Source organism: Drosophila subpulchrella, chromosome 2R (assembly GCF_014743375.2).
Source record: "Drosophila subpulchrella strain 33 F10 #4 breed RU33 chromosome 2R, RU_Dsub_v1.1 Primary Assembly, whole genome shotgun sequence".
NCBI classification, from domain to species: Eukaryota; Metazoa; Arthropoda; class Insecta; order Diptera; family Drosophilidae; genus Drosophila; species Drosophila subpulchrella.
The window spans coordinates 2,484,853-2,512,120 of NC_050611.1; the positions used below are offsets into that span (position 1 = coordinate 2,484,853).

General features: G+C 40.1%; 4 protein-coding genes across 6 annotated transcripts; 2 read left to right on the forward strand and 2 right to left on the reverse strand.

Moving 5' to 3' along the window:
- Positions 1-8,907: 8,907 nt before the first annotated feature.
- LOC119550583 lies at positions 8,908-11,204 on the reverse strand. The gene is made up of 2 exons (XM_037859377.1): positions 11,004-11,204; positions 8,908-10,950 (listed from the first exon to the last, which is right to left on the reverse strand). The coding sequence occupies exons 1-2, from the start codon at positions 11,004-11,006 to the stop codon at positions 8,947-8,949; spliced, it is 2,007 nt and encodes a 668-aa protein (XP_037715305.1). The 5' UTR covers positions 11,007-11,204; the 3' UTR covers positions 8,908-8,946.
- A 3,500-nt stretch (positions 11,205-14,704) lies between these two features.
- On the forward strand, positions 14,705-20,681 carry LOC119551387. 2 transcript variants are annotated; one of them, XM_037860711.1, is made up of 4 exons: positions 14,705-14,719; positions 20,049-20,109; positions 20,163-20,476; positions 20,535-20,681. In XM_037860711.1, exons 1-4 carry the CDS (start codon positions 14,705-14,707, stop codon positions 20,679-20,681), a joined length of 537 nt encoding a protein of 178 aa, XP_037716639.1. The 2 variants fall into 2 exon arrangements, with proteins under 2 accessions (XP_037716639.1, XP_037716640.1); XM_037860712.1 differs by having other exon boundaries at positions 20,049-20,096; positions 20,159-20,476.
- Positions 20,682-21,762: 1,081 nt separating this feature from the next.
- On the forward strand, positions 21,763-22,398 carry LOC119549505. Its single transcript, XM_037857616.1, has 3 exons — positions 21,763-21,822; positions 21,879-22,196; positions 22,252-22,398. The coding sequence occupies exons 1-3, from the start codon at positions 21,763-21,765 to the stop codon at positions 22,396-22,398; spliced, it is 525 nt and encodes a 174-aa protein (XP_037713544.1).
- Positions 22,399-22,670: 272 nt separating this feature from the next.
- On the reverse strand, positions 22,671-24,190 carry LOC119551886 (protein windbeutel). Of its 2 annotated transcripts, XM_037861483.1 has the most exons (3): positions 23,989-24,190; positions 23,531-23,871; positions 22,671-23,284 (listed from the first exon to the last, which is right to left on the reverse strand). In XM_037861483.1, exons 2-3 carry the CDS (start codon positions 23,804-23,806, stop codon positions 22,787-22,789), a joined length of 774 nt encoding a protein of 257 aa, XP_037717411.1. In that variant the 5' UTR covers positions 23,807-23,871; positions 23,989-24,190; the 3' UTR covers positions 22,671-22,786. The 2 variants fall into 2 exon arrangements, with proteins under 2 accessions (XP_037717411.1, XP_037717412.1); XM_037861484.1 differs by having other exon boundaries at positions 23,531-24,190.
- Between the last annotated feature and the right edge of the window lie 3,078 nt (positions 24,191-27,268).

A 27,268-nucleotide genomic window follows, 5' to 3' on the forward strand; every position in this document is an offset into this window, starting at 1 on the left:
AATTCGGTGGGCCAGGGTCAAAAAGCTGCTACGTGAATACGCGGAAGGACGGATCGCTCAATGACATTTACACCGAAAAGCCTGCTAGTCGATGAGTGCAGAATTAGATGGGTATCGAAAGTGTGCGAATAAGTTCTAATTTTTGTTACTTTTATGGTGTCATGAATACATTTATTCATACATGTGTGTTAAAGTAACAACAACATAATTTTAGAAGAAAGATTGACATGTCTGTTAAGATTGTCTACAAAATAAATTCAGTTATAGATATTCGATAGAACACAAAAAAATAAGTACATATGGACTTAAACATTGGGAAAAAGAAATCTGATTGATTTTTTCAAATAGTATCTTGTAGATGGGTAGTAAAATAAGTAAGTTTTAGATGGGCCATGCAGAAAAGTATCTGGTGGACACTGGACTATAAAGTATCTAATAGATACAAAGTCACAGAAAGTATTCTAAAAAGTGCCAAATTTCAGTAAAACCCAAAACTAAGCTCCCGAAATTTCACCCAGACGTAAAAGCAACAAGTTGCGTCAACAGAACCACAACCAAAAACCCAATCACACAGATACTCTTACAAACACACCCGTGCGAAAGCACGCCAGCGTTGAGTAACAATAACAACGTCCCTAAACTTGAACTTGAATTTCGCAGCGAAAACAAAAATTCAAGAGCAAAATGCCGGCAAAAAGCGAAAAACAACGCAAAAAACTAGTGGCGGGCAAAAACAATTTGGCGTAAACAGACGACTTTCTCACTCCCTCTCTCGGTGGGGAGCCGATTAGGAGCCGATGGGGAGCCGAAGTGGGGCCGAAGTCGAGCCCGGGCTTCGGCTCCCGGTCGGGAGAATGTGCAAGCTTTCTATTCGCTTTTGCGACTCGCGAAAATTCGCAATCCGACCAATCAGAGAGCATTTTTGCACACAACAAAAAGAGCAAAACGAAAGCTTTTTGCACACGTGTGTGTGTGCTTGGCGGAGACAGTGTGAGTGAGTACGGGCTTTTGCTTATTTTTCGCACAACATATATCGCCATTTTTGCGCAAAAAGTCAAAAGCTGTTTTGGCGTCGTGTCTTGTTGATTCGAGGTGATTAAAGAACCGCCAGACACGTGGTTTTGGTGGGGACAAGAACCAGAAAGGTGTGGGGAAAGTGGGGCTCGAGAACGCCACCGGGAGAATTTACAAACCTCTGAAAAAGCTCTCTGGAACGATCTGGAGATACTAAACTTATGGATGATCTTCGTGTCGTCATGGCATTGGCTTTTTTTGTTTTTTGCTGAATGTATGTTGAATCTAAAAGTACAGTTTTTGAATAATATAATACAATTTTAATAATACATCAAGTTCTGTACAAGGTTTTAAGCTAAGAGTTATATTTCTGCATAAGATAATGGATCAGTTTACAGATAAAATTGTAAGCTAAGAGTTATATTTCTGCATATGATAAATAGATCTGTTAACCCTATAAAATTGCAAAATATGATCTTTTTAAAAAAACAAGCATACTATCTTTATTTAAATGTGTGTTTTTTAATTGTCATCTCAGTACCCCAATTAAAAGATTAAACCGTCATTACTATGTATGTTCATATAACCTTGACAACCTCTATAAAGCTATTATTAGCTTTTAGCGCTAAAATAGCCGCAAAAATACGCTTTTCTAAATAAATTATTAACTAAGCTTTGCAGAACAATTTATCACGATTAAGAAGCTTTAATTTAAGTTTGTGGAATAAACAAATCCAATTAGCTTTTATAAACAATGTACATATTTAACAAACTTTGTAGAATATTATAAAATATAGTGCTGACTTTTGCAAACCGAAGCTTTGGCGAAAAGTAGGCGCTTTCTACATTTTTGTCCGATCTAACGATCTAGTCAAGATGTGAACCCGCGAGACTCGAAATTACCTAAATTAAATGGATGAGAACGAGATTCCCAGGGAATTGCAGAGCCAATTTATTCCTTTGTTCAGCACTATCATTATCCTCGAGGCCCTTTCCCCAATCGACGCAACCTGCTGAACACACGATCAGCTGCGATTGCAACTGCGCTCCTGACTTGCAACATGTTCCCTTTTTCCTCTTTTCCTCCAGCCGTGTGACTTTTCCGTGTGTGATTCTCTGGCTGCGCCCCTTTATTCTCTCGATCGAATCAAAAAGTTAACTTTTCCCAGGGATTCGGGGATTTCATCCCGCATTTGTGCGTGTGCGAGCATCCTGTTGCATGTGGATGTGGCCCCCGCCTCTGTTTGCAACAGGAGCAGCAATCGATTTGGGCATTCGCTTTGGTTTGTCCTTCGCCCATAGTCCTTGGTCCATAGAACTGCGTCCCAAGGATCGGGACGATCCCTGCTCTTTGTGCACTGCCATAATTTCTCGTCATTCTTCTGGAGGCCCTTTGTTGGGTTATTGAACTATTGCCTCGTCGGGTGCACAGGTGATAATTTTTAGGGAACTTACTGCGCCATCACTTGTCGCAGCCGCTGTGGGGCAACTGGAGAATGAAAAACGCAAAGGGGATATGCCATATAATCGCATTAATCGCATGTACAGCCAATATTAGTCTACCCCTTCTCTTTCCGTATTTTCCCGATCTATTGATGCTGCAGTATTCCCCAGTTTGTCCAAGAATTTCTCACACATTTCACGTACGCAGAGTGCAACTAAGTCAACAATTGCACGGCAGGTATCCGCATCTCGAGGCCCAAAGACAGGCGCAAATTATTTTGACAAGTGGCCGAGAAATTGTCCTCCATTGTCCACTGCCACCAACAAAGACGACTGTTGGGATTGGGATGCTGCTGGTTCCGAAGATCTGGCTGCTGCAGTTGCCCTTTGAGTGACAGGCCATTATTATCTTGGGATCTTGAGGAGATCGCAGACCAAGTGTCTTCTCTGCTCGCTGCTATTAGATAAATATTGCAGTCCATTAATTACAATCAAAGTGCCACACACACTCGAGGCATTCTATTGTAATAGTCATATATCACTCAGTCTTCAATGACAATTCGAGTCGATCAATTGCCAATCGTTTAACCCCTTGGTGGTTTTATTTGCATTTATAAAGAGATCTGCGATATGTCAATATGCCTCATGTTAAAATAATTCATAATGTAATTATTCTTAAATTCCTTACATGAAAAGATACAGGAGACATGCAGGAGAGGTATCTTTTAAATGCAACTTAATGAAATAATCATTTAACATTCTTATTGGCACAAAATAATTTCTACCGAGACCTGCAATTATAGTTTCCGAACTACAAACTAGTTTAACCACCGAAGGTCATTATAGCCAATTTAAACTGTGCTCGCTGGTACAGTCAGCTCCATCTATTTTCAGTTTTATTATTTTTTCGGCGCTGTGCGGCCGGAAATCGCCAGCAATTGCACGTCCCATGTGCGTGTCTTCCAAAAATATGTGTGCTTTCCACTTCTGTTTTTCCCGTTTTCCTGCATTTTCCGCCGCTTCTCGCCTGTGGAATAACAAATAATTAGCATTAACCACGCAATTGAGTCGCGGCAACGCAATGTTGCATTTAATTTTTCGGGAAAATGCGCTGCACATGTGCATGCGGGGGAGGGAGACGGGTAGAGGCGGCGCAGAAAGAGACGGCAGCAACTGCAGCGGCAGTGCGATAAAACATTTTTGGTAATGTCAACAAAACGCCAAAGAAGAACGACAACAAAGTAAGCAAGGAAAAGCAGGGGGAGGCGGGGAGGGGGCGATAGCGAGGTCGCCATCTTGGCTTTCCCAGAAGAAGGGGAAATTGGTAAAAACACAAGATACTCGAACTTGTGGATGCACAGATACACAGCGACGCACACTCACGCATTTGTTGCATGCCTCGTGTGGTTTTCGTGTTTTCTTCTCCGTTGGTTTTTGGGATCGGCGGCCCTACGCCAACAAAACTGGGGCCACATCACGATTTTGGCTACGATCGTGGTACTCGGAATTCAAATGCTGGCCACGCCGCCTCGGATTGCATAATTGCCACGACAGCACGGCGATCATCGAACCTTCAGGGGAATGTAAAGTTGTATATGCCCTTTACATAGCTTTAAAAATCACCTATGATTAAAAATTGGTTCAATAAAATGCTTATATAAATTGTGTGTTATAAACCCCACATAAAGTATAACAATCTTTAATTGATAATAAGATAAGTAATTATAATTATTTAAGTATGGACATTTGCCAATCAAATATTGAAAATATTACAAAAACATTTTTTGTTGGTTCCTAGTATTTTATGAAGTAGTTTGATAAAATCAGGACATAAATGAATTGATTTTTAAAAGAAATATAAAATAAAAACATCATTTAAATCAAACATATCACCTTACCACCTCCAAAATAAAATCTATTCCTTTTTCGTAAGAAAAGACCCCTATACGCATCAATTTCTCATCAGTTTTGATCATCGCTGTGGGCAATGTATCTCATTATTGAGTGTGGCTAATTTGCCCGCAGAGGTCAACAAGTCAGGGCAATGGTCAGCGATGCTGCTTCTCGCTCTGACACATGCTTGTCAGGACCAAGGACCAGTATTGAATACAATGTCAAGGATCTGCGGACGAAAGTGAAACCAGGATCGATAGCCTCGAGCGATTCGAGCGACTGACACACGCTGTCCTTTTTGGAAACAAAGGCCTCGAAATGCGACAAATTCAAACAGTTTTTGTTTGATTTTTCGTTTTTTTTTTAGGTTTTCGAATGCATGTTGCTTTGTTTGAGTCAAAGTTCCCAGACATCTTTTGTAATTGGATCCTTTTCGACAGAGGGAACGATCCCTGCGCGTGTGAAGCGCGACGAGTGCGCGTATATCTATTTTCATTTTCGCTGCATTCTCCTACGAACATATTCCCATTCCTGGAGCGTTGTTTATGTCGCATAAAAAACTGAAAACGAATCCGAGGGATACTTTCCCTTCCCCAAAACACCCGCACTTCCAAGGGTCGCTGGAAATGGCGTACGGCGTGTAATTTATGCCAAATATGATAGCAGCGAATGTTTGTCCTGGGTGTTTACAGACATCACGTTTTCCCTGTCTTCTTCTCTTGTTTCTCCGCGGGTTTCCATATGAAAAGCGACAGTTGCAGATCCGAGTGCGATAAGAAAAGTCTGTCTGGTCTCCAACGTCTGAACATTTTCACGTTTCCTAGATAATGATCGAGCACTGAAAGAAAATGTGATTATTATCAAGACAATGAAGTATAATTTATGGAGTAAATTTAATGATGAGCGAGTTAATCCTATAAATTATGAATCAATTATTTATTTTTTCTCAGGTTAATAGGCAATTGAAAATTACCTATAACCCAGTTTCCTATTGCAGCTATAGCTGCTGTGGCTTTAATTACAATTTTGCATTGTATAGCAAAAATTGTAATATGACAAAACATATTATATTATTTATAACTGATAAAGCTGGTGCTCGGATCTTTGTAGTTATATTTGATAAATACATATATGAAAGTATTAATTATGGAGTAATTTTAAAATGAACACATTAATCGTATAAAATATGTATAATTCAAATTTTGCATTGTAGAACAGAAATTGAAACATGACAAAACACATTATATTATTTATAGTTGACACGACTGGTGTTCTGATCTTTATTGTAATAAGTATATGTATACAGTGGTCGGCATATGTATTTTGACAAAATAAAAGTTAAGTATACTCATAACTTGAATTTACTTCTTGTAAACTATAGGCATCAATGGAAAGGTAATTTCAATGCCGTTTGAATGATACAATACATTTCTTTACCCATTCAGTACTTATTGAAAAGGACAAATTTGTGTAAATCAACTTTTAAATTTTTTTTAAAAACTTTTTTCTTCGTCTTGAAAACTTAAATTTTTTGATGCAAAAAGTTTCTTCAAACAAAAACAATAGTAACTGCAAAAAGAATTTTTCAAAAATCATTTTTCTTATATGTTTTATGAATTTTTGAAAATGCTTAAAAACAGGCATTTGAGCCATATTTTTCTCTTTTTCATACAAATTTTTTCCGACATTGTCACCTTCAAAAAATCATAAAAAATATAAAGAAAATGATTTTTGAAAAATTCTTTTTGCAGTTACTAATATTTTTGTTTGAAGAAACTTTTTGCATCAAAAAGTTTAAGTTTTCAAGTCGAGGAAAAAAGTTTGAAAAAAAAATTTAAAAGTTGATTTACACAAATTTGTCCTTTTCAATAAGTACTGAATGGGTAAAGAAATGTATTGTATCATTCAAACGGCATTGAAATTACCTTTCCATTGATGCCTATAGTTTACAAGAAGTAAATTCAAGTTATGAGTATACTTAACTTTTATTTTGTCAAAATACATATGCCGACCAGTGTAGACTTCTAAATATTGAATAACACAAAGTAACTTAACATTAATAAAAATGTATTTTAAAAATGTGATTAATAATTTATAAAATAATAAAACTATTCCCACAAAATATGAATAAATTAAAAAAAAAAACTGTAGGAAGTAACTGCAGTAATTATTTTGAAATACCATTGGTTTATTTCAGCACTCTTTTCGAGTATCGTATTAATATTAGAAACATCAAAATTGGTATCTATGTGAAAAATGCAAAGTAGTCTGCGTATAAAATGAATTTTGCCCTCCGAATGTGCTCAAAAAAAATATTCCCAATTATTTTGAACTGGGTGAAATGCCTATTGCCAAGACAGTTCATTTCGGGGGAAAAAATGGCCACCCCTTGGAAACCGCAACGCGAAAAGCCAAAGTAGAGCAGGAAAATATTGCAGGAAATGTGGAAGCTCCTGTCGCATTTTTAACGCTTTTTAGCATAAACAACAACAACGGCAAGAATGGCAGAAGGGCCATCTGGGGGGTTGGTGATATAAATATATATATAATATAGTAAGGTTTCCACGTCTGGGCGACGTCTGCTGCAGCTTTGGCTTTATTTTCCGGTTTTTTCCTTTTGCTCGCTCGTTCATTTAATTTTCAACCCCTGGGCGAATGCTACAAAAAATTTGCATGTGGCCCGTCGCGCTCTGTTGTTGCTGCAAAATTGCCAGATACAAGATACACTCGCACACGCACAATCCACTTTTAATAATGCACACTGCGAGTGTGTGCGTTCGTGCGCTCCGGAGGGAGGGTGTTTTGGGGTGTTTTCGATAAGTACTTTACGAGAGACAACCCTCGTTTTGCGGATTTTTTTATGGTTCGCCTTTGGTAGTGTAGTGGCAACATCAAAGTTCATATCCTGCTTCCGGGGGGCAGCGGGAAAATTCCCTCTGGCTCCGGTGGTTGCTCCTGGAAAAGGGGAGTGGAAACGAATCGCATTGGCTGCTCCTTGCAATTTTCGCAAACATGCGATGACTCTTCGATTGGATTTTTGGCGAATGGCAGTGGCGATTTCGCAAGTTTGCAAGGGTTTTAGGGGTTGTGTGCGCAGGGTGGTGGTGATTTGGCTAGGAAGGGGATTTTCAAACAGCGAATCATGTGCGAATTGCTGCCAAAATCATACTAAAACAAGAGAGAAGTTGGCATATGATTTTCCAATTAACTCAAAGGTTTTTCAAATTATAAAAATAGGCACCTAAATACATTTTACTGAAGAATTCCGCCTAAAAAGTATGTAAAAAATCCCTTAAAAGTTTGAATTTGATATATTTAACCAAAAAAGCGTCTACGCCTGAGTAGAATTTCCCTTAAATAACTTTCATTGAATCTTAGACAAGAAGAAAAGGGCTTACTTAAAAAATTCGCATAAATCAAATCTCTGGCAAAAAGGTATTCTAACCCGTCTCTAAGAATGTCCATTAGTTTCTTATATCCTAGGTCGAGGAACTCTTGGATTTAGAATTTGCATAATAATCAGCACGAAAGCAGGGATCCCTTGAATATGCAAATGACCAAATCAATCGAAGGCTAAATTAAAATCGATCAAAATTGATTTGTTGCCCGGTGTGCGGAAACCCAAACACCGCACCCCGAAATCGTTGATCACTTATGACCTCGATGCCTCCAAATCCAGGACATCGCCGAAGGAGTTGAGCGAGGAGCGTGAGAAAGTCTCCTTTTTGCACGAGTGATTTACATAATTTTTGGGCAAGTAAATTGCATGCATATCTCATGTGGACCTTATGCAAATGAGCGACGCTAGTGCCGTCCCTCTTCAACCCCCTACTGAACTCTGCGAAGGACCTGGGACTCAGGACGAAGGACTCAGGTGTGCGAGCGTGTCGGCATGCTGTGAACGAGGCGCCGTCCACTGTGCCCGTAATTAACCCCTGTCTGTGGCATTTTCCTTTTTCCCTTTTCATTCCCATTTTCACTTTCGTTTGGTCCTTTTGGCAGTTTCGCAAGTCGGGGCCTCTTATGCAAATGAGAGTGCATCCTCACCCTTTATTCGCCAAGTGAAAATCTTATGCAAATTTCCCTGCCTGTGGAAAACTCCTTCCGCCGCGAGATGCGAGATCTGCGTGATCTCCGCTTTAATTTGACTGCTGGGTGTCAGGTACTGCGAGCATCCTTCCTCGCTCCTTTTTGGCTGCGATCGTGAGAAAGTTGGAAAATTTGCATAATTTTTCGTGAAAATTTTGCCGGCTACGTGATCGTTGCAAAGACAGCCGAGATCGGAGATCCTACTGATCTCCGATCACAATTTTCCTTTCCCATCCGTTTGTTATTTTTGTTGGTATGTGTCAATGACTTCTTCAAAGATAGTTTTTTAGAATGAGCGCTTTCATTAAAACCAAATTGATTTTTACTTGGGATATGTTTTTGAAGTTGCATGAAATGTGTTTTTCATAGCTGATAATTAAATTTATATACCTTGTTCGAAAGTTGTACACATGTGCACCCAGAAATAAATTATAGCATGTATTTTCACAATCTTTCTTGGCTCTTTATTGGAAAAATGCAAGCAGTGTTTTACATATTGTGAAAGAGTTAGAACAGAGCCGATACGCGTCTGGTAACAGCATGTCCTTCGTCCTCAGATTCCGAGGAATCGCTGCTGGAACTGGAGCTGCTGCCCGAACCGGAACCGGAGCTAGAACCTGAACCGGAGTTCGAGCTGGGACTGGAGCTGCTGCTCAACACGGATCCCTGCTGGGAAATGTTGCTGCTGCTCATCCGCAGGTCGTTACTAACCAAGGACATAGACGAGCCAAAGGACATATTCGGCGGGGGAGTCCTCCGCTTCTGGATGTTCCGCTGCGGACTAGGTGGAGCGGAGTCATCGCTGGTGTCACTTAGATTGCGACTCTCACCGACACCCACTCCATTACCCATTCCGAACTTTCCACCACCTGGTTTTCCAGCACCTGGTTTTCCAGCACCAGGTTTTCCAGCACCAGGTTTTCCAGCAGCAGGTTTTCCAGCACCAGGATTTCTAGCACCAAGTTTTCCCGGTGGTGTCTTCATTTTGGCGGCCAGAGAGCAACTTGATCCCTTTCGAACGACGTTGTAATTTTGTTTGGCCCTGAGGTTAAGCAAAGAACTGGAATTTCGGCGCCGATTTTTGTTCAGCACCCGGGTAATATCCACAAGCTGATTTTGCAGCGAGCGCTCCAGGCAATCCTTTTCCGAAGACGGCATGTCCTTGAGATTCAGCTTACTATTGACCCTCACCGCCTTGGCCACGATTTGTTTCACCAGGTACAAAGTGCCCGGTGCGAAGCCCGACATATCTAAGCCGAAATCGGCGGCTCCCTCATCGGATATTCCTTCGATTTGTTGGATCAAGTGGATAATCTCCCTCATTTCTGAGGATGGAAGTTTTGCGAATAGTTTTTGGATGGTAGTTACTGCAGTCTCATAGTCCAATTCTGTTGGGGCTTCGTTACACTCTTCATCCGAGGACTCGAAGCTCACTGCCATGAAAGTGTCCACTTCGCTGCTGTTGAGCAGGTCCCGAGCTGGCTTGAGTTCTCTTGGGACTAGTTCATCCTTCTGACTGGGGCTCAGCCCTTGTTGATTGCCTGATGATTCCTCTAGAGGGTTTGGTCTGGATGCCTCCAGTTTTAGTTTCACCTTGCTTACACTGGCACATAGGGCCTCCACCACATTCCTGGTCCTCGATCCTTCCCAGGAACCCTGCATCTGGAGGGACTGCCCCAAGGCATCCTCAGCCAGTTTAGCGGCTTGCAGTAGCTCATTTAGATCAGCATCAGCCAACACAGCACTGCCCAACATATTGGGACCTGAAATCATGGCAGCGGTCCAGGGTTCTGGCTTAAGAAAGGCTTTTTCGAAGATAGCCTTGGCCGGATCATGGTACTTCTGGAAGATGCCATCCACATGTGAGCGAAACTCACCGAAGGACTTGAAGTAGTGCTTGTCCAGCTTCTTGAGCAACGAATCCCACTTGCCAGTGAAGAAGTTACGGGCCGTGGCATCCGCTTGATTGGTGAAATGCTGCAACTTTTTCAATTGATCACGGCACATGCGCTCCGTTTGGGCGGTATTGGCCAACATTTTGGTATTACCTCTGGATCGGCCCCCCGCCAAGGGATCCTTGTTGCAGGGCATCTCCGGACCCTGGGGAATGGCCTTGACCTTCTTCATAAAGAACTTCTCCAGCATCTGACCCTTGCGAAAAACCACGTCGCCCGGTTGGTTGAACTTGAAGCAGTTGCGGATGATAAGGCGGAAATCTGCGATGACCCCATCTACGGACTTGTAGTAATTGTTCTGCACCCTTTTCAGGATGGTTCCCAAATCCATGGGGCGATCAATAACCGTGTAGTACGTGGGCACCTTCAGAGCCTCCGTGTCCACTGGTTCCAAAAAGTCCAGTGCAAACTTCTTCTTGCTGACCTCGTCCAGTAAATGCCTCTTAAGGAAGTGCATCTTATTGGTATACTGGCCTTCTCTTCCGGGTTGAGGAATAAACTCAGGCTGGACGCGATTCGGGAGCTTCAGTTTCACGGAAAGGGACTTGTGATGGGCCTGCCGAATATGCTTTTCTAGAGGGTTCCTCGAAAATCGTGTAATGTACTCACCATTCTGCCAATTTATCTTACTGTTCAGGACTTATGAATTGTTATCACCTTTGTGCACCAATTGTCCACCGAATACCCGTTGAACTCGCTTAGAAAAACGGTGAAAGTTTTGCTCTGATTATTCGGGGACTATTTCTAAGGTGAAAAAACAATTTTCTTCCCTGTCATTTATGCTGTCAGCCAAGATAATCGCACTGCCTACTGCCATTTAGTCAACACTACGGAAAAGTGTTGGCAGCTTTTGCAAGGGTAAATTGCGTTTGAATTAGGATAAAAAAATAAATAGTTCAGATGTTTAAACAATTAAACCTGTCTAAAAATTCGGTTAATAAAAATAATGGTTAATACATATATTTTCAAACTTTGTTAATATTTTTTGTCTTAAAACACAATGTATAAATAAAGAAGTCGGAGGTCCATAATTGTTTGAAACACTGCATTGTTTGTCTAAATTAATTACAAATAAACATAAAAATTAATCAGAATTTATACCAAAATGTGTGAAAAAATGGACAAAACAATATTGGATTTATAAAACACTATTCCCGATGGGGTTTCCATTTAAAAAACTTCTGTGCAAAAAACTTTCTGGCCGTCATTTCTTAAATATGGTTTTAAACTTATATATTTGTAATGCAACCTTGCAAAACTGGCACCCCCTCATAAAAGCGCGAGTGCCAATTATAGACTAGAAAATGTAAAAAATGGGATATTGAAAGACAGCGAAACTAAAGCAAACAGTGGTACATCAAAGCAAGTAGGACAAACAACCACCCCCCCATTCCACCCACCACCCGACAGTCCCCACCCCCAAATATTTATAATATTTTGCACCACTTCACAGGCTTTCAGCTTTTTACCCCGCCCCTCTCTGAAAATGTGGCAATGGGACATAAAAACTGCTTTTTGCAATTTACATCAACATTTTTATCACCCCACCACCCACCGACACAGCCACCACCGACAACCTTCAAGGAGTACAGCAACAACAACATGGTTTTCCTATTTGCATACATATGTAAGTGTGTCCCATAAATACAGATATACGGACACGCCCACCGCCCACTGCCTCGGCAGCCTCCTGCGTCTTTTTGCGCACTTAATTACACACGCATACGCTTCATTCCACTTTGCGGTGCTGCCTCACCAGTCCAACCACCCAACCACCCAGCCACCCACCGACCCACCGGGGACAGGGGTCCATTGCCATCTCCGAACCACCGCGGTGGGACAGGCCCACTACGGAAATAGACACGGGGGCACACTCTGGAAAAATCGTACAAAATGGAGGTCATCATTGTAATCCCAATCGATAATGCAAATTAATAAGCAGTGGATTGTATGGTAATATTCTATTACTTTTATTTAACTTAATGAACTTACTTGTGATAATAAATAAACTAATAGGCAGTGCTACTTATTATAAGATAAGTATTATAAGATGAAATATGAAATCGTTTACAATGTTAAGGAAAGTAATTTTTTTAAACACATTAAGCTGGATTGGATTGTAATAAATTATTAATTTTATTATTAAGGTTAATTAATTAATGAATTAATTAATAATAAACTTATAGAGCTCGCGATTTATCCGTAAAATATTATTTATATTTTAGCTTATAACACAAGATTAAAGGAGAAAATATGATATCATTTAATACAATTTTAATCTAATGCCCCTCTAGAGTGTTTGTCTCAGAGCCATGGACTCTTACATAAACCAATTATTCTTAATGGGACTTTCCCTACAAAAATGTGTAAAATTATTAAATAGATTAGTTAAATTTTTTTACATTATTTAGTAAATGACCAATTGGAATATAATAAGCCATTTTATTCAAGTCAACGATATCATCACTTGCTTTTTAAATCAATATATTTAGTTTTACTGGAATAAGTAAAAAGTGTTTTTGCAATGTGCCCCTACTAAAAGAATCTAATGCTATTATTATTAGTAGTATTAAACATCATTGGTTTTTATGCCTCTCAGTGTTTTTGGTACAGTCCTGCTATCTGGGTTCCTTATAAGGACTTCTCAGACTGCAAATTCGTTGCTCTTTAGTCAGGGGCACTCACAAAAAGACAACTCACGCAATCGGGGGAGGCAGGATGCCCGGCGATTGCAGGTTCTACCTGCTGCCTGAGCCAAGGTGTCAATGCTGCCTTATCATCCCAGGACTCGACGTCCCAACCCCGACCACGACCCTGACCCCTGACCCCGCACCCCAGCCAGCGTCCACGTCCTTGTCCATTCTTTCGTTAATTTTATCTCTGACGGCGATTAATGCGAATAAATTTTATAGACGAAAATGTGCACTCGCATGTCCCGTCGCCGAGTTTTCCTCATTGTGTTTTCCCTGGACCTTTTTCCCCCGCCCCCAGAGCATTTTCCTTGGTTTTCTCGGCTTTCCTCTTTCCCTCGCCTTTGGCTAATGTTTTCTTTCTGACTCTTGTGGCCATTGTGCGCCGTCTGTTTTGGAGTATGTGACTTTTGCTGTTTGTGTTCGGCACCTGCAGACCTGCAGTTGTTAATTGTTCGATCCCCGGTGCTTACGCGATCTTGCGGCTCTCGGGATGCCGATCCCTCGGCGATTCCCAATTTTATTTATTTTTTTAGCAATTGCCGCTGACTCAGCATCCGTGGAGAGCGTGGAAACTCGGAGTCTGTTTGCCCCAACCCTCAATTAGGATAGGGCTCGGCATCGAGGCGGCAGGTACAGGCTGTCCAGAAGAGATACAAGATGATACAAACAGGTTTTCCATTTTCCCTACCCTCGTCGTGGTCGCGACACTTGTCCCGCTCCCCGCTCCCCGATTTCCTGCATTGTTTGCGATGTGTTAACCTTAAGCGATTTCTGACTTTGGCTGCCCCTTGGACCCTATTGTTGCGACCCTGACTTTTTTCCTTGATTTCGATTTTGATATAAAAAAATCCCTAACAAAGGATTCCATTTTTGTGGGAACGCCGCGAATCCTGTACGGAGGACAAAGGCGATCGCCGATAGCGATCGCGGCCCAAAGATGCAGGTCGTCTGGGATTTAGTTATTTTCTCATGTTTTTCTTCTGGGTGGAAGAGGCGCACCCACACACGCACTATTTTCGGATTTCCGTTGGGAGTGGGAATGGCGGAAAAGCTATGCGCTCGCTCATTTTATTCGCGCCGCTCCCAAGAAAAACACCAAATAAAACGGGAGTCAATGACCCGCCGGAAAAGTGGGAAAGCCGAAAAACGGAAGACGACGAGATGTTGCAATTTCAATTCACCAATTTAGCTGGCTGCGCCCGCATCTTGGTCAATAAAGGGAATTGATTGAGAAATTGTGAAAATAAATTGGAAATGCAAAAGAGAAGGGGGAAGCGTGCGGCCTGCTTTGGTGAAAGTCCAACAATTAAATGGCAAACAAATTTCCGCCAATTATTTGACATTAATTATGATCCATCAGGGATGAGGGTCAGACTCTCAGTTAAAGGAAACTCCTTGGAGCTCCTTGCTGGAAAAAGGGTTGTTTACCTTTTCGAAAAGCCATGCTGGTGCTATCAGATCTCCCATGAATCTTAATCAGCGGATCGTTCGGTTATGGCGGTTTGCATTTCGCCGCTTTCCCAGGCGTTACTAAAAAGTCGAAGTTTCAGTGAGATATACATAGAAAACAATAATTATTCACAAGCCAAATGGTCATTTCAAATTTGTAATGCTTATATGAATACAAATATTGTGTAACCTTCAAAAAAGAGTTAAAATAACAAATGTTTCTGATAAATAGTATGTTTTCTCTCATTTTAGAATAATCAGCTATCGAAATTGGAAAGCTTATCCAATACTAATTTCGATTTGTAAAAATATTGAGACAAATACATTTTTCCCTATTGCGTTGAAACTGATTTACAAATTATGAAAATAAAGTTAATGCAATTTAATTAAATGGGCATATTAATTTGGTTCTGTGTGATTTACGCATTGGTGTGTAAATCTGTCAAGCGTTTCTTTCGGGCCCACAGAAAATGCCTCAGGAGTCATTGACTTTGGGGCACCAAAACGCATCTGCATGCGGTGCAATGGCCGATGACGCTGACGGCCCAAAACGCCAATCGACCAAGACGCTGCCCCGCCCTCCAGCCACCACCCCGCCCCCTTCCAACCAATTAAGCCATGAGAAGCTGCCCCAAACTGCAATCAAAGAAGGCTGGAGGAAAGCAAAAACCTCAAAATGAAACATTTTTCTCGAGGCCCGTGTCCGAGCCCGAAAAACGCATTACGCGATGAGGAAAATCGGGTTTAGAGCTGTTAGCCGGACTACCTGTGCAGGTTTTTGGCCCCACTACTGCCACAAAAAAAAAGAGGCCGCAAAAAACTAAGAGCAACAACAAAAAACGATCATCGCAGTCGAGCGAGAGTCGTGAAAATGGTTTTCTTGCCTCAGCATCCCATATCACATCAACCGAAAGTCAGTCCCGCCCGACCAGATTCCAAATCGCTGGGGCCGGGGATTACACACATTGTGCATTTGCCGAGTGTAACTATAAGTTTAAGGCCTGACCTCGCAGCGAACCCTTTCCCCACCTCCTTCGATTGATTTCATGCACGTTGAAAAACATCAGCCTCATACTAGATAATAATAAAAACGGACTTTCTGGAACTAGAGAAATCTTCTTCCAAAAAGAGTCCAATCAAAATATCCGAAAAGATATTACATCATATTGCCATTCTTTTTCAATCCCTACACATTATAAGTATAAATTTAATAACATTGCAGAAAATAAGTAATCAATATAATAGTTAAAAAGGCTTTTGGAAGTGGGAAACCTATTTATAAATGCTATTTTGTATACATATATTATCTATCTCATTTTCTTTTTAATTTAGAAGGTTTTTCCAGTGCACTTCTGACTTTGTATGGGTTGACAACTTGTAGGCGTGTTGAATCGCGGACGGGGGAAGACGTCGATTGGAAATGGTAATGGGACCGGGATCGGGATTGGGATTGGGACTGGGAAGGGGAATAAAAGTCGGGATTGGGATGCACATTTCAAATGTGCAGCGATCTGCAGCGGCTGATAAAGTAAGAGTCTGGCTCGAACCTGTTTTATGGCCAAAAAACGATCGAAAAACGAACGAACAAAACGACAAAATGAAATGCATATACGTAAATCTCGCAGCAGGTAGTCCCCGGATGGCCAAGATGGAGGTGGAGATGGAGTTCGAGATGGGATGGAGATCTTTTGGCTGGACCTGCAACATTGCGCTTGATGATGACTTTTCGGTCTCGCCGGCGACAATAAATTTCTCAATTTTCCTGTGCTCCAGATTGCTGCTCCTGATTGTCCTGTCTGCACATTTTACGCACTCCTTGAGGAACACAACTGCGCACTTGCCAGGTGCATAAAATGGGTTGAATGGATAATCAGCCGAGGGGCAGGGGTGAATTGCGAGGGATGGGGGCTAAGGTATGGGTCTCGATTTCTGCGTGGGTGATTTTCTTGATTTCCCAGGCCTAGGAAAGGGTTTCCACAGTGATTGATCTCGTGAGATGGATGCACTTGCGTGGAAAACCAAATATTTGCATCACTTTTCCCTGCGCACAGATAAACCCGAGTTTAATCTGCGGTTGCGAGTGTGTGAAAATAGTTTTTCGCCAGCACCAGCAGAATGCTGATATTCCAATTGAGTTTTCCGTTTTTTGGTTTTTACTTGCCAATTGGTAGAGCTGCGGGTCAAAGGTTGCTGCCGCTCCAGGAAAGGCCACACAATTGCCAAAAGCGGGTGCTGATTGTGATTTTTTGTGCAGTGCCAGCGATAAGAAAATCATTTCCCCTGGCAAGTATATCATTTTGGGTTTTGCCCCCCCTGGGCGTGTGTGTATCCGCCGCCCAAAAATTACAAAATACACAACAAAGTGCACCCAAATAGTTATCGCAAACAAGCGGAGCCGGAAAAATGCGTAGACAGCACCGAAAAAGTTCATTGACTTTCGCATACAGAAACATCAACAGCACGCATCTTTTTAGTGCGTTTATTGCTGCACTGAAAGAAAATCTGTTCAATTATGAACTAATTTAAAAAGACGGTTGCTTTTAAGTTATGTTGTTTTGGACATATATTATACTGCGTGTTTTTTAAGTTTAACACTAGTTATTATTTAAAAAGTCAAGTTATAGATTTGATGATTTATTCCTAACCTTAGTAGAAATGCTTTTAATCATCAATTTTTCTTTAAGTTGCCAAAATTTGTTGCTTTAAAACATACGCAGTCCTATACTCGCATATTAAAAACACAAATTAATAAAAAAATGGAGCAAATTGATATATTAAGATATATCCAGGCCCTTCCAAAGGTAATATAGACTACTTTATAGTCTTTTGTCCTATGATATCTAGCATTAAAATTGACATTACGAAAGCACTAAAATCAATGGTATATAAACAAATAGATTTATTAAAAACAAATTTGAAATACATGTATGTATATAAATGCTACCTACAAATTTTTCAAGTGTGCTGTTTTTAACCGAAATAAATATGGCGGCCCCAACTCAGCGTGTGCACAAAAGAGCAAACTCCAAAGAGTGCACACAAAAAATTACATTAAAGTGAAAATGAGCGATAACAACGCAAACACAAACGCAGCTACAGATACAGGCAGAGATACAGATACCAGCACCAACACAGACGCAACACAGCGCCACCAGCAGCAGAAAACAACAAGAACGGCAGCTCCCCACCCCTTATCAGCCCCCACCCCCCTTAAAATCCCCTGGCCCCCAAAAATCGTCGACCATTCGAGAAAACTGCACGGCCAACGCAGCCATATTTATGAAGAAAAAAAGCAAGCTATATACACACAAACATATATTCGGATTCGCCTTGGCACGATCGTGAGAGAGAGGTGGCCTGCTCTCCCCGTCTCATCCATCTCATCAGTGCATTTTGTATAACACTCGGCTGGTTGAGTGGGGTTTGGGGTATTTCCCCTTCTTCAAAGCTCCTACACACACAGCTGCATCTGATAAAGTCTTAAGACTGCAGTTGATCCCATAAGTATGCTATAATTTGCAACGGGTACTTGGGGGTTAACATTGTGTTGCATACTTTCAAGCGGGCTTCTGCGAAATGTCAAATGGTAGATCAAGCCATTTCATAGCTACTTTTCTAGCTATTTTTATCTTCTCGTATAATACAGCTCCTAATATAATTAATTTAACTGATGTTACCGATCCCAGTCGAACTTCCTTTATTTAAATTTGCTCTGGCTCGAAAAAAAATCTGTGGCAATAGTGTTTAGCGACCTTATTTCATACAGTTTTGACTCCGTAATTTAAACTTCCGTAATTTACGTTTATCTAAAACTCGGTCTAAATGTTTATCGCCCGTTTTGACTTTAATCAGGGGTTTCATAAAATCTCTTCCAACCAAATTTCTCGGAAAAGTAAATCTTGGTATCACAGAAACCGGCTCAAAAATTAGTAGACGAATTAGAACCAACCAAAATATAGGCCTTTAAAAAAATGTTCCTAACTTAAGACCAAATTTACTCAGATATTTTATAGATTCTATGACATTTACCGTTTCTGTGACACCACTGTATAAACAGAATTTTTAAGGAAGCAATATATTTTGCGTACGAAAAGTGTATACGTTATAAATGAAAAAAAAGGATTGGGCTCTTTAAAAATTGCATACCTTAGTTGTACGATAATTAAAGAAGTAATTGTTTCGAGTTCTTAAGAATCAATTAATTTTAGAAATATGAATGCAATATCGGTAAAATTTTTAAAGTGTACCCTTAGGTCGTAATTATACCCGTTACTCGTAGAGTAAAAGGGTATACTAGATTCGTCGGAAAGTATGTAACAGTCAGAAGGAAGCGTTTCCGACCCCATAAAGTATATATATTCTTGATCAGGATCACTAGCCGAGTCGATCTAGCCATGTCCGTCTGTCCGTCTGTCCGTATGAACGCTGAGCTCTCGGAAACTATAAGTGCTACAATACTGGGATTTGGCATGCAGATTCCTGCGCAGTGCAAGTTTGTTTCAGCAGAGTGCCACGCCCACTCTAACGATGCTAGAATAAAAATGTTAACAGAAATGTCTTGTTCTCATCAATACCTATCGATTGACCCAAAAAAAAAAAAGTTTGCCACGTCCACTCTAACGCCCACAAACCGCCCACAAACTTCAAAAAATCGAAAGTATGAACGTGGATATCTCGGAAACTATCAAAGATAGAGAATCGGGATCTCAGATTTAGATTCCGTAGCTTTGTACGCAGCGCAATTTTGTTAAGCAAATATGCCACGCCCACTCAAACGCCCACAAACCGCCCAAGACTGTGGCGCCCACAATTTTCATGCTAGATAAAAAATTTTAACTGAAATGTATTGATCTCGTCAATACCTTTCGATTGATCCAAAAAAAATTTGCAACGCCCACTCTAACGCCCATAACGCTTAAGTCACTCTACCGCCGGTAGGTGGCGTATTTAAATCTCGCTTTGCTGCTTGCATTTCCCTTTGGTCCCTTAAGCTGAGTAACGGGTATCTGATAGTCGAGGTACTCGACTATAGCGTTCTCCCTTGTTTTATTCTTAGCTTATGTTAATAAAAGTATCAGAAATTTAAAAAACATTTAACAATATAATAAATGATTTTTCCATACTATGAGTTTCTCGAACTCGAATTTATTTTCTTGGTTCACATTTTTAACCCTCCCTAGATAGGTAAAAAAGCTATATATCCTAATTTCCCCACCCCTTAATTAGCATATTTTTTATGTCAATATTCCTTAAGCACTAATTTTTGTGTTTAAGCGGTTGGAGACGAAAATTTTTATGTTATTTGGTTAAACACTCTATTATTAACTAAAGATTTTCGAATAATCGAAAGGTTAAATGTATTCAAAAATTTCTATACTGAGGTCATGCAACCATGGCCGAATAACATTTTTAATAACTATTCGATTTAAAATTGAACACAAAAGTCACAAAAAAGAAACAATTTTTCGCAGTATTGTATTGCTGCTCAGGTGTATCAGCCATGCATGTTAAGGTTTTCCCTTTTGGAGTTTTTGTGGCAGTGGCATTTCTTGTTTGCAGTGTAAGTGAAAGATGCTTTCGATATTTGATAATTAATATCGATAAAAAAACCGTTTTTTTCAGAAAGCATCCTTTTTTAAAATGACAAACGTTGTCTGTGAGTCAGTTAACAAATCTTGGGCCGTTTTTCATTATTGTAGGCTAAAGGCGTATTCGCGAAACAAGACTAGCCTGAATATAAACGCAACATTTCTTCATCCAGCCCACAATGTATTCCTCAGATTGAAGATGGTGAAAAAGGCCAGTGGCTATAAGCCATTTTTGTTTGATATAACCTTCGATGCATGCCAGTTCTTACGACGACGAAATAATCCGGCCATCAAGATGTTTTATACCTTTATAAGGGATTATTCCACTCTTAATCATTCCTGTCATTATTCGGTGCGATCTTTTATTTATCACATGGATAACCGAGTTCTAATCGTTGTTTATATTTTAGGGCGTGCAGACGGTAAGCGATTTTCATCATGTTACAGTTCCTGTACCATTGCCATCAGGAGACTACGGCATATTATTAGATTTTATATTCGATGGGAAGAAGCAGTTCCACGTAAATATTTATTTCAACTATAAAGAGGATTTTTGAAAAAATATTTCTATCAATATATATATTATCGTTTGCTTTTAACAACGATCACAAATGTTTTCTATTGTAGTTACGATTTTTGGCTTCGACACAATTCAGTAAAATATTTCTACCTACGCGGACATTTTCTGTTGTAGAGTTCCGAATGAATACATTTTAGATAGTAATATTTATTTAGTCGAATGTAAAGTTATTATTCGTCACAAGAGTTAATATTAAATCTTTTGTATGTGAAGGTTAGATCAGCACTATTCTTCTCCTCGTTTTTAATATGAGTAGTTTTCATTTTTACGAGAGTCAAGGTACCCCAAAACCATAACTAGAAGTCGTCACCAAATGGCTTGGCTATTTACAAATTTTAATTATTAGTATCGCTTCATTTACCAAAATAATTCTCATCGAAAATTCCATCGTTTAAGTTCTAAATAATTTTTAAATGATGGGAAAGCTAAAAATAATTTTAAAATGTTTAGCTTAGTTAATCGTCATGCTACAATAAACAAAACAATAAGCACCTATTTAATTTAGTTCAGAGCAAACAAGGTCTATATTAAATCATAGTTATTTGCAATATTTTCTCAGACCTGTTAGCAGTTAAGCAGTTGGCTGGTTTAGCTACAAACCATTTCTGTTTTCTATTACCATCGATGCCTGCTTATTTTTAAGAAAACAAAATAATCCCGTCATCAAAATGTTTTAAATAAGGGAAGTTAAAAAACTCAAACGTCAAAATACTTTTCGGATTGAGAGATGAACTCCTTTAAGTGATCAGATTGCTGTAGACGAAATTAATGCTAACGTATATACTTTTTTTTAAACTCACTAATCAGAAGAGTTTAAGAGGTGGATAGTTAAACATACCAATTGTAGGTATTTATGATAAAATTATATCGTAAATTTTTTAACTAGGGGATATCTATATTGATTTTTAAAATAAATGGAATATTAAAGATTATTATTAGGATTATTATTATTTAGGATTATTTCAAATAGCACATCTACGTTTCTAATTTGATGCACAATTATCAAAAATAATCAATTTTTATTCGCAGTCGTCTATTGTTGATCGGTACTAACAGTCATGCATCCTAAGACTATCTTTATGGGAATATTTGTGCCAGTAGCTTTTCTACTTTACAGCGTAAGATGGGCTCGGTTATACTTCAAATGGATTTTGACAATAAACCACCTTTTTAGGAATCACATTTTGTTAAAATGACAAATGTGGTTTGTGACACTTATAACAAATCATGGGCCGTTTTCCATTATTGTCGGCTAAAGGCCTATTCCCGAAACAAGACGAGCTTGAATATAAATGCAACATTTCTGCATCCAGCCAGGAATATATCGCTCGGATTTAGGTTGCTAAAAAGGGCCAACGGCTACAAGCCATTTCTGTTTAATATAACCATCGATGCCTGCCTATTTTTGCGACGGCGACATAACCCAGTTATCAAGATGTTCTATAACGTGATAAAGGATGTATCTACTCTAAACCATAGTTGTCCTTATTCGGTGAGACTGCATTTTACAAAAATCAACCTATTTTATACATTATTTTTCGTTTCAGGGCTTGCAGGTGGTAAGTGATTTTCATTGCGTTTCACTTCCAGTTCCACTTCCATCTGGAGATTACTTAGTGTGCTTAGACTTTATTTTCGACGGTAAGACGCAGTTCTTCGTCAATATTTACTCTCACGTGGTGGAGGATTTCTGATTGATAGGTTCAAAACACGAATTAAACTTAGCCGAACAATAAAAATAATTTACAATAAATCTGGTATACATTTGGTGCAGAAATTTTCGTTTCATTGAAGGAAATTAAGGTAGATTAAATATCTGCTTTGTTGGGATGGATTGAGAAGTTGTATTTAAATATATATACATATATATATATATATATATATATATAATATTACAAGTCATAATTAACATATTTGAACTTTAAACTTAGTAACTGGGTAACTTCAGATGGGGAAGAAGTTAAAATTGTGTTTACTTTTAGTTTTATTGTACATTCGTTTCTTCTGCCGGGCTTCGACATTTATAATGATCATTAAGTAGTCTTAAGTGTTATATAATAAACAAATATAAGTTTGACAAGTTCAAAGTTCCTGCTTTTCGTGCTCAGCTTTAGTGACCTTGGGAACTCTGAAGGCCTCCAGAATGTTCAGCTTTTTCAGCAGCTCCTCTTTCTTGCCCTCCGAGACCTTGCTGGCCTTCAGGCGCAGAAGCCGCTTCGTCTCCTCCTCCAGGAACCCGTATCCCACCTCATGGATCTTGCGCATATAGATCAGATAGGACTTGCCGTTCTGCTGATCCTCGGAACTGGTTAGCTGCTCCTGTTTGGCTTGCAGCTTCTCGATGAGTTTTAGTTGCTCTTCATCGGGGATATTGGCGTAGTTCTTGAGGGCTTCATTGAACTCTTTGATACAGCCATCGCGACCGATATAATAAGGTGTGTTACTATTGATAAAGGCCTTTAAATTGTTCACAGTCACGTCCTTGTGGCTTGGCAGCTGGATGTACTCCTCTGCATTGCCCTTGAATAGGAAGATAGCCGGGAAGTTCTTTTCGTCAACTTTATAACGCTCGCCCAGGGCCTGAAAAGTTTAAACACAATAAGGTAAGAACATTGGGATAACTTATAAATTTTTTAGCACAACATTTTTTTAAAAGTTTACCAAAATTGTTTATAGATAGATAACATTAACTAAAAGCCAAAAAAACGATTCGAGTTTTAAGAGTAACTACTGTTTTGCATATATTACGATGTCTAGTAATTAAGAAAAGCTATCAAACTAAAATAAACCAAAAAAACAATGCGAGTTATTGTCCATAGAGCTCACCTTGTTCTCCAGCTCTCCATAATCCTTGATACCCACAGTTGCTATAAGTAAATCCTTGGTAGCTCTGTGGGCAGATTTCGTAAAGGCGGCAAAGGCCTCGTGCTTCTCTCCATACGGGAATGCAATGTCGAATTTAACAATAGAGAAGGGAAACCGCTCCACTGTTTTCTGGAAATTCAGCTCGTCCAGATCCACGCAGCCAGTGCAGGCTAGGGCCCAGGTGGAGGGAACCGAGTAGAAAGCCGCCAGCAGCAGAGTCACCAAAATCCGCATCATCTTCGTGGCAAAAACAGAGACTTCTGAACTTGACCCTACTCTTGCCGATTGTCAACTCGAACTGGCTGGAAGTCAAGAGAAGAGCCGAGAAGTTGAGAAGTGTATTCCTCTGAGTTCTGGGTAACTTTTTGCTTCGCTTAGCTGAATTTGGTCGGCGGCCGCAGTCCAGCCAACTCACTCACCGGGACTCTCTGAAACTCTAAAATTCTCGGGTTCTCGATCGAGTTGAATGACACGTCAGTGAAACAGCGGACTCTCTCACTCAAAACCGGCTATTCTGTTGGCCAACTCTTGTTGTTGGTTCAGCTGATTCGGGTTTGGCTCTATTGTAACACTCGTAGGGAGATTTATTATGTAATGCCTCGTATGCGGTGTGTGCTCATCCCTTTTGACTGTTTCGTTCAAATCTAGAAATAATTGTCAAAGCCACTTTAGAGAAAACATTGATGCCTAGCTGATAGAAAGCTAATTTTGGCCAAAGCGATCATTTGGCCAATAGAGCGTGCCACATGAAGCCGGGCAATTAGGCATGTTCACAAAATGACAGTGCAAGCGATGGAAGGAAGTGGTAATTTGCAACTGTACAAGTTTAGGAACTTCGATGTATAAATACCCTTTAATACTGAAGTATAGATAAATATTTACTTCACTTATAGCGACAATTGAATTACACAAATGTTGTCTTGACTTAAGACCGCTTTTTATCTGTCAAAGAAAGTTGGCTTGAGACACAAATTCTTTTTCTCAATGTGTCACTTATTCAGTGGACAATTCGCTCTCAGATACCTGAAAAATAAGAGTAGGAGAACTTTTTGTTGTCAATTTCGCTTTGTCGACCGACAAATTTTACTTTTTATAGTTTCAGTAGAACAAAACATTACATCATATTGAGGGACCAACATTTTCAAATCAGCAATTTAACTTAATGACAAACGTCAACTGGACATTGATAAATCGACTTTAAAGCGTCAAATAACTTCACTTTAAGCACACGAGTATTTAATTATTGGTTACAAGTATATAAGGGCTGTACATTGTACACACCTACATATTATTTATTATTCTTATTTTTAGAAATTTAAAATAATCTTTCATATTCAGTAAAAGTATCTGAAACTAATAAACATTGCTTGTGATTGGACAAGAATAAAATAAAAAAAACCCTATGCTAAAATCGTTCACTAGCCGATCGACTCCATTTTAGGGGGTTAAAATAAATGGAAACACCTGCCAGTGGATGGAAAAACTAACCCCGTTTGCCATAATTTTCATTAGCCAGAAATTGAAATTTTCCCGGCGCTGGCCCCCGCCCCCGCTCTCCACCCCATCTGGTGCTGGTTAATGGACATTTTCGGCAATTGTCAATTAATAATTCATGTGTGCGGCACACATGTTGGCCACCTCAGCCCCCTCCGATGACCACTGCCCCGCCCCCTCGGCGGCCAAAATAGTTGGTTTAGTTTTTCCATTTGCGGTTTCGTTTGTCCACTCTACGGAAAATTGAACATCACGGCACGCAATTCGGGAAGGAGAAACGGAAAAGCGTTGCGGGCTTCACACGATCGATATGTCCGACTGGTAAATTATCTTTTCTGATGGGTGGGCGTGAGCCTTTTCGGTGGGTGGGTGGTGCGTCAGGTGCAGGGAAAACCGAACTGGCAATGCGCAATTTCGGAAGGAATTACCTATAGGCAGGGGCCGGGGGTAATGCCTGATGGAGATCCAGTAATGGGGCCTGACATGCGTGTGTCAATCGCACAAAGGCCCGAAATTACCGGATGGCTGGAGGTGCTCTATTTGTAATGCTGACCTCTTTAGCAGCGCGAAAAATGGAGTCCAAGTTCGGTGTGTATTCGGTTCACGGCGCACTAGTGTTTGCACTCCATTTATTATGCAATAGAGGACAAGCAATTTGCTAAGTACACCCCAGTTGAAAGGCCTTCAAAAAAGGGGGCGGCCAATATTCCAACCCAACCTTCAATTAGCTGCCGTGACGGTCCTTTTATTTTTAACACATTGCCACCATGCGTCAGTAATATCCTTCGTGCTCATAAAACCAATCCAAAATCAAATCATAAACTTTAAAAATACAAATCGAAGCTTAAACTAAGACTAATCATTGGAGTTTACTAGCGAAAAACCTTCAACAGACCTCCAAGCTCTCCAGTGCCGGATCCCACATATGGATCATTAATAATATAAATTGTGCTGCTATTACGTGAGTCGAGGTACAGTGGCACTAATAACACAATGACCTTTACGCGAAACGACCCTTGGCCTCCTCGGGGGTTAAGGGTGGGGGTCGCAATGAGCAATCGACATTAAAGTGATAAGCGCGCAAATTTCAGGACCTGCAATGGCCGCAATCTTGGCGGGGAAATCAAACGATTGCGGCATTGTTTTTTATAGACCACATCTATTGGGTTTGGGACAACGGGCCAATAGACAATAGTAATCGCCCCCTGCTGGACAGGTGCTCTATTTGTATTTTGTTAGGGGTATGCTCGACCAGGGTTTCAATTCTAGTAAATATGCTTAAAGGATTGCATATATGTAACTTAAATGTTAACATCCTTTAATCTTATTTCTTATACTGATTCTTTTTATAATACCTTGTGCATACTACAACTTCATTATTTTATTATTAAGTACCTTACTTATCGCATCTAACTTAGATTCTATATAATTTTCGAGTGATTAAGTACTGGATACAGGGTACCCAACAACAATCACGCTTTCAGGACAAGCTATATTTTTTGGCAGCCGCAGTCTAATTATGTGGCAGTACAATGGAGGCGGACCATGAATTTTTCATGGCCCACGTATGCCAAGACATGCAATGTTGGAGCCAACTGGCCAACTGACAATTGGTGTAGAAAGTAGATGGAGTTTGGAGCGAGGGTTGGGGGCTTCGACTTCCCAACTTGCGTAAGAACCCCGGCCATTTCGAGCATGGAAATTCCCCGGTCCCGTTGATTGTAAACTTTTCATTGGGATCCGGGCACTTGCGAGGTTGAAGCTCATCAAATTTTTATGCCATGGCATAATTCCATAAATGGGCCATGGAATGACCCACCTGAAAACGGACATATGTTCCACCCCCCAAAAAAAAGCAGTCGAACAATAATTCGCATGCCCAAATCGAAACTGCCAAAGTCAAATCCACTGTGCTCATCATAATTGGTATTTATTGAAAATGCGTTTTGGTTAACCCATTGAGTGTTCATAACCATAACCCTTGCTCTCCGGTCGAGAGAGGGTTAAGGGTGGACAGCCGTAGGCCTGGATATCGTGTTTATAGCTTTTCATTTGCATTTATTGCCATTTCGATACGTGTGGCTATCAGAACTGGCAATTCGAGGCGTTTAGCGCAAATTTCTTTTCAATATTTGTGCACCCAATAAACCCAAATGGTCAGTTAGCCCGGGCCTTTTATTCGCTTTGGTCCTCCAATTTGATTGC